Source organism: Hetaerina americana, unplaced genomic scaffold (assembly GCF_022747635.1).
Source record: "Hetaerina americana unplaced genomic scaffold, ioHetAmer1.1.p SCAF_1, whole genome shotgun sequence".
Lineage (NCBI taxonomy): Eukaryota > Metazoa > Arthropoda > Insecta > Odonata > Calopterygidae > Hetaerina > Hetaerina americana.
The window spans coordinates 74,700,193-74,712,085 of NW_027286069.1; the positions used below are offsets into that span (position 1 = coordinate 74,700,193).

An 11,893-nucleotide genomic window follows, 5' to 3' on the forward strand; every position below is an offset into this window, starting at 1 on the left:
CGATGCTTACATACTACTCATTCCAGTTCAAACTTCGAATACAAGATATGGTACTGTGGTGATAACTATGTGATAGAGATGGAGAACTTTTGTGAAGTGGAAGTTCACAAAGAAGATGCTCCATTTCTTGAGTTCAGTATGTTATGTGCTCAGTGCAAGTAGTAGTATTAATTCAGAAAACAAACACGTACTCACGGAAAAGAACTATGGAGTAACTGTTAATTGATTAATTTGACTTTGTTGTACTTAAAAAATTATATTAGTTTTTGTTTTAGCATTTAACTTACCAGCTATTAGGGTTGCCATTGGTGACTAGGGTTCTCGGGAAAAATGTCTCTTAACAATATTTTTATTAAACACATTGTATAAATTGATTTTTCGCATTGAGGTAAGGCAAGCAGAGGAAAAGTTGGAAGAAATGTTAAAATGATGCCTTTTTTTTGGTTTGATTAATGTCACCAAATGGAGAATATAAAATAAGTGTTGTGTTGTATACGCTTGTTCTGCGGCAGATAGTCTCAGGCTAATCAAGTTGGAACCATATAAACACAATGATGAACTATTGGAGAAAGTGGGATTCGGTGAAATCAAATTATAAAATTTAGAATTACGGTTAAAAGGGTATTATTTTGGCGGCTCAATCAACACACCTCGGAGATTACACCGCACAAGTCTTCGACCAAATTATGTGGTTGCATATTTCAAGTATTATGAGCGTTTCAAGCAAGCATTGATGATGGTGGCAATTGATGAAAATTTTATCAATTTTAATTATTCTTCTAGGGCTCTTCTAATGAATTAACCCAGAAAATAAAACGGGTTTTAATCACAAAACTGAATTTATAAAAATGAATGCATTCTTTGATATTGCTCTTCTTTCACAAGATTTAATTCTGGCCTTCAAATTAAAGATAATCTAAAAAATATTTGTGCGGCACCTTCAAATATTTAACTAGCTCTTTTCACAGGTACAGTACTTAAGATTACTTACGTAATTCAGCATTATTCTCCGACCTTAAAGGGTGTTCCACGAAACTCATGTAAACGGTTTCGCATATATCTACATCAAAACAATACCCCGCAAGTCGCTGCAAGGGTAGGTGACGGGGGGTGTTAGGACACTATCCTTAAAATAGAATGCATCTACATCCAAAATAAACCAAAAACATCGTTTTACTAGTGCCATGTGTACAACTCAACGATGCAGAGGTGACTTGTGGTATTATTGGCGTAATCAATTATATTCATTGTAAAAACCTAAAATGATATCTATAAAAAATGAGGTGCTTAAGCATCGATTTGATTACTGTGTTTTTTCATGTATTCGTCAATTTTCACATTTCATGGATTAAATGCATTCATGCATATTATGCTTTGAAAATGTGATGTTCTTTTGAATGATCTTCATGGCCGTTTGTCTGGCATATTGGGTGCAATTATGCAAACTTAGTGGATAGTCATATTGAGGATAAAAACTCATGGTTAAATTTTCGTAATTATTGTATTCAGAAGAATTATTTTGCACTCACCATGTGCTGCGAGAGAAGCTGCCGAAACTGTTCGGCCTGGACATCTGGTCCTTTTTCATTCCCTTGAGAGTTAAGCTGCGAAAAAATAATGAAAAATGAGGAAATTAGAGTAATAGTAGATTTAGGCGACGCGACCGACAGCTGAGGTCATTTGCGCTATTAAGGAGGGGTGGGTAGTACGGGTGGAGAGAAACCCGGCGTCGGCATTAGCCTACTGTTATCGAAAGACGCCAAGGGGTCCGCAGTTTAACGTCCCATCCGACGGACGGCGTACTCATGTATAGTGCTCTCCACAAAGCACCTCAAGTAGGGATCGGGATACCACTGTAAAAGATCTGCCATCTTCAGGTTTCGAACCCTGGTTCTCTGGGTGGGAAGCCAGTACACTAGCCAACCGCGACATTCCGATCCCTTTAGGAAATTAACACTCAAAATTCACCGATATAATTTCTTATATGCGTATGTTCTTTTAATGGTTTTCATCTAGACATTAATTATTCACTTCTTTGAAGTGTACTGTAAAATGCAAGCCTGAAAACCTAATTATGTCACATGCAAAGAGTCAAACTAAATTATTTCATTCTGGTTTATGGAAAGGAATCATTGTTTCCAGAATTCTCGGTATTTTATAGGCGTCAAATTGTGAACATATTGTTATTGGTAAACTATTATGCAAATTCCAAGAAATTACAAGAGATACCGTGGCAGTAACTTTTGATGAGTCATCCGCTAAATGTGCATTGCAATGCACATTTAGTGGAGTTTAAAAAGCATTCGCTTTGACCAGATGAATGATTTTTACACTCGGAAATTATTGCAATGTAAACTGTTATGGATTGTATATTGGATCATATGGAAACGTTTTGTATCCCATGGCTAAGGGTTGGACAACAATGCTGGGACAGAGGGGTACAGTGTGTTATTTTAACTCCCGTAAATGAAAAACATTAAAGAATTCGTTTATAAGAGTTTGCATTTTTAACCTTTCGACATATTGAATTATAAAATTCAAGTTATTCATAACAATATTGAATTATAAGATAAAACTCAGAACTCTGCTTTAATTTTGTGGTTCGGAAAAAAACCCACAAATATTAACGTTGAATGCTGATGTGTAACCCTTCCAATGAAAATATTCCCTAGGTTTTGGGCTAAATCGAGGTTGCGTTAGGTATTTTCATAGTTCGTTACAGTGTAAGCGAATAGGACCTCCGCAATGCATTTGAGCTCATATATTCAGCTCACTAAGATTCTGATGCTACACAAGTTATTTATCGTTACATTGAAAACCTTTGTGACAGCGTCATCCGTAAGGTAGCGTAGGCACTTGCTCCAATGGCCGAAGTCAAAACAATTGTATAAGTTTATGTCATTCGTGGTTTAGATAAATCCTAAAAGTGAGCGAAAAATATTTGTCGGAGAACTATTTGAATATTCGATTAACTTAATTTGTTGATCTGATGACTTTCTGATGTTCATTTCATTGCGAAATAAATACACCGGAGAAAACTCGCATTCCGTGAAAAATGACTGTTCGTTCGATTCGTGATAAATCTTTGTCGTTATGCAAATGCGTCGACAGCACTTTGCAAGTCATTTTTCGACGAACCATTGAGTGAATCACTAAGCAAGAAACGGACACAAAAAAATCACGAGTGTTAAATTTTTGACACCGGTTAAAAAAAACACGTTATCCTTGCATTTGGTCTAATATATACAATAATGTGATCTTTACGATGACGTTACGAGGGGAGTTCTTCTAACAGCGCACGCTGCGAGTTAACATCTACTGAAAGTTGTCAATACTCACCGGTATCATAAATACGTGACCTGGAGGCCCGGAAACTCCCGTTGTTCCGGGTATTCCGTCTCGTCCCGTCTCCCCCTTTGGTCCCGGAGGCCCCTGCGGCCCCGGAGGGCCTGGGTATCCCCTTGGTCCTGTAAGCCCGCGGTTTGTCCCTGGCGAAAAATGACCCGCCCCCACCTCCGGTTCTACTGGTGCCGCATAAGACTCGATCTCATCCACCTCTTCTTCCACGTCCTCCTCGATTTCGGGCTCCGCCTCTCCTTCGCCCTCAGCCTCGCCCTCTGACTCTCCCTCCGTCTCGCCCTCCGTCTCACCTTCCGTCTCACCTTCCGTCTCACCTTCTGCCTCGCCCTCTCCTTCGCCTTCTCCCTCTCCGTCCGTCTCGCCTCCGACATCCCCCTCGCCCTCCCCTTCGCTTTCTCCCTCCAGTTCCCCATCGATGTCTCCATCCACATCTTCGTCATCTTCATCGTCTTCTCCATCTAAGGGCCCATCCAGTTCTTCGTCCAGACTGCTCCGAAATGCGTACTATTAAAAAATAAATAAAATGTCACTTATTTTTTTTCAAATCGCGAACATAGACTAACATGACACGAAAATTGCTCACATTTGGCTAAAATCAGATAGAGTTAAACTAATTTTATGGAGTTATTCTGTCGTACCTTGAGTAGAATTCATTGTTTTAAATGGAAACTCATGAACTCCAATCTACCCGTTTTGCGCGTGTGACCGCTGGACTATAACTGGGTCGGCTATTACGTGATACTTCGCCCATGAAAATGCAATCACAATATTTCCTTAAACCCTAAACATGATGAAAATTTGACTATGAATATTTTTTGTGAACAATTACACTCTAATTAAGTAACATGTAACTTAATTACTAATTTAATCCTTATTTTACAAAATCTATCATTTACATATTTCATATTTATCCTTATGTTTAATAACATTGTTCATTGAATTAATTTACTACAATCATATCCTGACCATTATAATTATTCTCACTGTTCTCATCATTGTTCAGAGTCTGCTGGGCTTAGGCAACGCGAGCCAACTGAAATCTTCAGGGCGACTTTCATTTATGCTAAACGTTTTTTGAAGAACGTCTCTATCCACTTCCATCAACACCTCAGTTTTTACTTAACTTTGAAAAGTTCGTAATGGAAAAAACTACTGTTTTATTACCGTGGAAACATCCTTAGTTGGAGTTTTCAGCCTCTGCTACTGCAGAAAAATGTTTGAAACATATTAGTTTAGTGGCCCTAGAATGGAAGCTTGAGCAATCAATATCGTTTTCAAGATTTTTTCTAGCATTTCAAATCCCTATTTTAAATATCGTGTGCGTAATTAAATGTGGAGCCTTTAGATTGAGACCGCGGTGACACTCAAAATTAGTACTTCGCTTTCAAATTTGAACAAAGTAAAACCCGTCTGTTTGCTAATAATGAAAGAATTTTCCGTGGAAAAAGAATCTTTCGTGGTACCGTGATTATTCCGGCGTGTAGCGCGCCCGCTTCCTCGCAGGGCAGTTTAAGGGCACCGACGGAGATGATTCGAACTCACCCTGGTTTGATTCCTTCTTGGTGAGACAGAGTGCGTGACCACCGGAGGTCCTTGAGCACTTGCACCCAATCCGACCCTCTCAACCGTCAGTCCGGAACCGCCCCCGTTCTCGGATCCGGGCGAGAAGGCGCCGGAGCCCGTCACGTGGAGGCCACCCGAACCCGCACCCGATTGCAATCCTCCGTGAGCAGACGAAGACCTCGATCCGCCGGACCAGGATACCCTTGGACTGGAGCCCCCTCCAGATGAGGAACCGCCACCCCGAGAGCCACTCCCTCCACCTCCGGGTTGAGAGGTCGCAGTGGAGCCCTGCCTGCTGCCCGAGACCCTGGAGCTGGAACCTGTCCTCCTTGAATTTCCCCCCGACGATGTCGCCCGCGAGCCTTCCGACCCTTCGGAGCGGCCGCTAGTGACCGACCCCCTTGACGTTTGAGAGCCTCCGCCGGCAGCACCACCGACATTGCCATTTTGCCCAGCGATACTCCCTGACTCCAACGATGTGAACGTACTGGAAGACGAAGACCAGCCACCTGATATGCCTATAAAGTGGAAAATGGCAACGGGTGTTACGAAGCACGGAGGGGGAAACCGATGCCTTAAGGGGCTGTCCATATATTATCGCCTTACACCGAAAATGGAAAGTTATCTGAAAAATTATTACACCGGAGGCATGTAGACGTTCAATTTGGCGTCACAATGAAGCGTGCCGGGCACATGATCGCCGCCGACCACTCTAATAAATCTGTAGCTTGGTTTTCACGGGTGAAAATAGAAGGAAAATTAGAAATTCAAGTTGGGAGAGTATTTCCTTTCCTTTATCACCATGCTGGTGGTTCACGCAAAGTTCTGCTTTGTAGTCATTTCCATAGCTTGAATTTCAGTTGGGTATTTACAAAGGCAGCTTCCAGAAGATGAATCCGGAAACCAATCAGAAATCTAACCCTCTACCAATGTACCACATAAACTAGGCACAACATATACCGATAAAGTCATTTGGCTTCCTCATTTGTACTACGTGTAGAAGGATCATTAATCAAATCCGCAGTTGCTAGTGAAAGCTCAAATTAAAAAAGTGTGGTAAGGGTCAATGGGCAGGTTTGATATGCGTAATATTGGGGAATTCGAAAATTTTATGAAGAGGTCGGAAATGGCAGAGCCTAAATAGTACATGGGCAGTCATGGTTGAAGAAAGACGCTGCGAGGCCGAAGTTAATGTAGCTTGATAAATTGGCATCTACGTACGAGTATAATTAGATTTGAATAGTGCAATCAAGTTCCTGAGTTATTATAGGGAAAATCTGGAAATGTTTTCATATTAGTCCATCGAACTTGAGCAGCTACCTGAGTAATCGCCCACAGTTGCTACGTGATACACTGCAAAAATTATTACACCATTCTACCATTTTCGTTGACGAAACGTATTCTATGCAGAAAGATTATCTGCCTCATTAGTTTACACCAACTTACCTTTGTCAACGAAAAATTACATTTTATACAATTCATGAGTAAAGTTAAATGTTTATTATTCCTGCTGTTATTATTCAATTTCTTTTTTGTTAAATATATGATGAGTGAATTCGGATTTATTAGCAAAAGAGTAAATGAATTTTTAGTGAAGTCTTTAGTTGAAATTTCATCGTATAGAAAGTCTCAAGTTATGATAAAAAGCTTCATTTACCCAATCTATTAATCAAGGCAGTACTACTTGAACTGTTAAATCTTGGTTATTAGTTTTTTGTGAATTATTTTATTTGCCTCTCCTATTTTTATCTTCAGGTAGGTGATTTCCTGGACTAAATCTTTAACTGCAAATGTTCCTTCATTTATGTCTGGACAATTACGTCAAGAGAGTCGTATTGGATTGGTTTAATCTGCGCCTTTTGATTTTTTTGATGCGTTTATGAATATTTAAGAAATTTACAAATATTTTGTTTTCCTTCGCCGAGTTAATATTACTCGCAGGAATATTAACTCGGCTACTAACTATAGGGTCCACGTAATTGTTATCCGCTGGTAACATTACTATTTCATAGAAAAGCGATGGGGCCATTTGGCAATCTGTAGACTAAAAAGCTAATATCTTCGCGGGTGGCTTACCTGAAGACGACCCACTTCGGACCTCCCACCGCCGCCCACCTCCGCCGCCGCTCTTGGTCCACTCTTCCCAGGCGGGGCTACCCTGCAGCGGGGGACCCAGGGGTCTGGAGCACTCAGGCACGAAAGCATTGCACATCTCATACGCAGCCTCCGGAGTAGGGGATATAAGAAGCGTTTGCACATCCCCCTGTAATCATAAGATACCAATGCACTATTTAGCCACCAAATTTAGTCGTAATGGACTTGTTCACAAATGGCGTCACACGAGCGACTGCAACGGAACAAATTCCGAACTTCTTACTCTGTAATTGACCATGGGCCCACAGTGTTAATGTCAATTTAATTTATTCTCCAAACTCATAAAATCATTTGGAAAAAATCAATGCCACACATTAATAAATCTCTTGGAATTAAGACTAATACAATTTCCAGAAGAGAGCTGTGGCAGATTCTTGCCTACGTACATTTTTTCTTTAGTATAAGTTGAGCCCTATAGTTGAAAATAAAATCAGTAAATCGAGAAACTTTCCAGATTAGGGTAGTAGTTTATCCAAGCATATTATGGAGGATTGTAGATCTCCCGTGAATATTAATATTCCTGGAGTAATGTCCATCCTCTTTAATTTTATCCCCAAAAGTACATTATCCATGATTCGATCAGGCAAATATTTGACCTGGCGAAAGTATGAGGTGACTTCACAATGGTAAATGTGCATGAACAATTCAATTGTCCTTAAGGTATATCTTGCCTTATCGCTCTGTTAACAATTTGACGTTTAATTGTTGTGTTCAACATGGAGGCTAGTTTTAGTTGTCAAACTCATGGGATTAAGTAACGAGACAAATTAAAGGTATTTTCTCCGCGTTTTCCTCCTTTTACTATTATAAGGAGGATACTTCACGTAATTCGTTTAATTTATTAAGTTTTTGGGTCAAGGAATGGTCTGAATTTAAAACATTTGCACCATTTTAGGCATATTTCCGCCACGCTTTACCGAAGTAATGATCTCGCTATGACCTAATGCTTATTTTGGATTAAAATTATGCTTAGTTTTTCGTTCATCGTTCAGAAGAGAAGAGAGCTTGCAGGATCTGCAGCCAGTCTACCTTCAGCCGTTTATGAAATACTTCTTTTATGATCATCGTGAAAGAGTGAGAGGCTGAATGGGCCATAGTTTTATGCTTTGAAACCACATACCCTTCGTCCATTGTGATAATGGGCTCTGAATGCAAGAAATTTATCATTATATGCTTTAATTATTCTTCATATAATCCCGAAATCCCTTGTGCTTACCGTGAAGTAACCCTCGTTAAGTAGTTGTTGCCCAATGAGAACGATCCCAGCAGTGCTAAGTGGAGGTGCATTGTTCTTCCGCGGCAAAGGTAGAGTTCCTTGCGAGTCGCAGTCCACTATCACGGTGGCCGAGTTTCCCTTGATGCTGAACGCCAGGCGATGCCACCTTCGAAGATTGAAAATTCATCATGTGTTAATATAATTAGATTAGCAGTGACGCGATTAGGCTGTCATACACCTTCACCGGTGGGGAATTTCATGGTAAGCTAGCAGCTCTGCCCGGCTTCATCGGACCAACTTATCCGTACAGCGGTAACTGGATTTAATTCGTGTAACAGGCATTTTTAAGATGTACTCTTATGTACTTGGGCAGTGTCTTCATCACTTTGTCATCTGTTGGCTCGCCATTTTTCAGGTGCTTTGGAAAAATTCGATTTGATTTTGTCTGCATTTTAGAAGTTAAGTCTTGAAAAAATAATTCGGTACCTTCGGATTTTGCAGCAGCAGTTTACCGAAAAATGTATGTACTGTTAAAGTTAACTTTCAAAGAAATAATCCGAGACGATCGAATTTTGCAGCAGCTGCTTAAAATGTAAGAAACGTCGGTCCTGTCGTCGGCATAAACCATAATTTTACGTTTGTAAATGATTCAATAGCTAGTGAAAGAATGCGAAAGTTTAATTGTCGCTTGAAGTGAATAAATTGAAATCTTAATTTTGATTGACAAATGTGCTGTAATGCGTGGGAAAATTGTTTCAGCAAAAAAACATTTTTTTTTAACTCTAAAATTTCTACGATAGACTTATTTCAAAACTACCGTAGACTAATTCAAAGCCAATGTCTTAAGAATTTTCCCCTAAAAATTTCCCGACTTTTACCCTTTCATTTAATACATGCTTAATATAAGCATGTTTGCCCAGAAATTACTTTATTTATTTAGTTTATGTAGGTATTTAATTAAAATAGAATATATTTTCTCTGTATAACGTACACTGTATCAACGTGGTAGTCCAGTGTGTAGAACGCTGGGCTACTGATCGGAGGGCTCGGGTTTAATCCTCGGTGATGCCGCTGGACAACCTCAGTTTTACTCAAGCTGTGTGATATTTCGGGTACCGGATCTTCCTGCGAAACTGCAAGCGGTATAGGAAAAGGGACTGCTCCCCTACCCTGATGAGTGAATTTCACACGCCCGTTGGGCTTAGCATTGGGTGAACTCTAACATAACTTATCCAGCCGACCGTTCGGTAGAGACCTGTGATTCGCGATTATTGAAAATGTAATTGACCTCATATGACATTAAACTTACTTCCAAATTAATACTATGAAAAACAGAAATTCAACCAGGAAGTAATCTTCTTTGTCAACTTCGCTAATATTATCGCATTTCGTTTCTGTTACTTTATGCATTACTCTTTAAGAATTTAATAGTTCTCGGCTTTTCTTCTACTACGGCAAACCTTACTACTAGTGAGTTTTTATGCCTATTTGATGGTTATCATGGTGGCTCCAAAAGACTCATGGATAGCCTTCCCCCTGGAAAAAAGTCGGTGTTTCGTCCAATGCTACTTACTTTCCATCTGAGACGTTGAAATCGAAGCGTAGGTCGTGCTCTTCCTTCGGGTCCCCATTAGCGTCGCCGTAGAAGAGCCCCACTTTCCTCCCGATTGAAAGAGACAGCTGCTCGTCTCCGACGTCCGAGTACACGGTGAACAACACAGGGCCCCTGGCGTGCTCGAGGTGGCTGTCATCCCCGAGCGGTGAGTCCACCCGCACCACAGCCATGAGCGAAAAGTCCATCGGGAATCCATCTGCAGATATCGATGCACCAAAGTACCGATTCGAATCAATTAACTTTCCCCTAGTCTATCTTTTTCTCTCATTTTCGGAGATTATGTCTCCCATTTATCGGTGATATTTCAATTCCTGCTTTTCCCAGGATTTTTTTATTATTGTTACTATTATATTATTGTCTACTAATATTTTCATTTGAAAAAAAAATCTAAATAAATAGAAGGTTCGCCCTCAATGAAAGTTTTCCACCATTAAGCTTTATGTTGGTAACGATGACATCCTTCATATGCATTCCCCCTCCTGGACATCACATTATCTTGTCTAATACAATCCTTGGAAGGATACTCTTTGGTCTCCTCTCGTTGAAAACCCACCAACACGGAGACAGCCTCGGCCAACCCTGACTGTCGTTAAACCTCCCCCCACCCGCCCAACTCCCAGTGTCCACTTACCTCCCTCCTCCACTCACTATCTCACCTCTTCACCTGCTTCACTCTTTGATTTCCCCACCTCCACCGCCCTCACTCTCTTGTGACTTTGTAAGACCCAATATCTTTTAGATGCACATGAAAATGAAATTCGATGAAACCATTCGTGTGAATTAAAATTCTGTGAAACCTATCTAAAAGTACACATTTTTCTCATAGCTATGCTTTATACTTTTGGGGACTCGCTATACAAAACAATTTTAATTTATTATTGCTGACAGAACGTGGCATATTGTACCCTGGAAAAAATGTTTCATTCAGTTTGTAGCGTCATTTGGCAACATAACCACCGTAGTAATGAACCCGAATGTTTTATAGGTGTGGCACACCCAATGCCGGGGTTTAGAAATTCGATTCATAAAAAGTAAAGGGGAAAATGGATTAATTCGTCCCGATGTAAAATGCATCATATTAATTTATGCGTTCTATATAGTTTACGGGTGTCAATATCTCAATGAATAAATGTCTTTAATGATCATTTATTAATTTTTCAATAATCAGCGTTATTTCATATCTATGTATTTTTAAAACCAACGAAATATGAATAATTACGTTAGACAATTTGCCAAAAGTAGGAATATTTGCTCAATGCCTGTGGGATATATCTGCATTTTAATCTCTCGCCATCAGTTGAAATGAGACTTGAATTGAACTCAATTTTATTTTTTGAATGTTCTTGGCGCAAAATATTAGTTTTGTATGCATTCAGGTACCCAGTATATAAAATGGTATATAATATTTCTCTGGCCCACGTGAGTGAATATTATTGTTCAAACCAGCGTAATGGTTCTTATAAATTAATAAATGACGCAAGAAGGACGTTGGAGATAACATTTTTGAGAAGAAGGAGCTACGAAAAGGTTAAGGTTGTGATCATTAGCTTTTCGAGAGGCCTACTGTTTTCGGTGGTTTTATTTTAATTTTCATATTAATGAACAAATTGAAATGTCCTTTCTTCGTTAAACTTATTTAAAATATGTCACTGACGCGCATCGGTTATGCTTAGGTCTAATCCCCTCAGTTGTCTACAATTAATCATAAATATAGATGAAACTTGGGATATTCTCGTTGTAATATGAAATTTAAAATCCCTTTTGACGTCGGTGTTGCCGATTGCTCAACTTACCGAGAACCGCAGACGAATGAAGTTCATTTTATTTCAATATTCATAGTTATTTTGAGGGAGTAACATGCAGAGTCAATTGCCAATAGATATGCAAGTGCTAGAAGCTGGTACATTACCCGGGAAGAGCTGCGCCGTGTTAGCTGTCAGCAGTGCCGCCTCTGAGATGCGGAAAGCTTCGTCTGGCACTACTGA

General features: G+C 39.9%; 1 protein-coding gene across 1 annotated transcript in view; it reads right to left on the reverse strand.

Moving 5' to 3' along the window:
• Positions 1–11,893, reverse strand: part of LOC139686298 (collagen alpha-1(V) chain-like) — a 43,008-nt gene extending 31,115 nt beyond the window's left edge. The window contains exons 1-6 of the mRNA XM_071583484.1: positions 11,818–11,893; positions 9,867–10,104; positions 8,294–8,459; positions 7,000–7,186; positions 3,340–3,818; positions 1,530–1,604 (exon numbers count right to left, since the gene is read on the reverse strand). Of these exons, the coding sequence (XP_071439585.1) occupies positions 1,530–1,604; positions 3,340–3,818; positions 7,000–7,186; positions 8,294–8,459; positions 9,867–10,093 (1,134 nt within the window). The 5' untranslated portion in view covers positions 10,094–10,104; positions 11,818–11,893. The remainder of the gene's footprint in view (positions 1–1,529; positions 1,605–3,339; positions 3,819–6,999; positions 7,187–8,293; positions 8,460–9,866; positions 10,105–11,817) is intronic.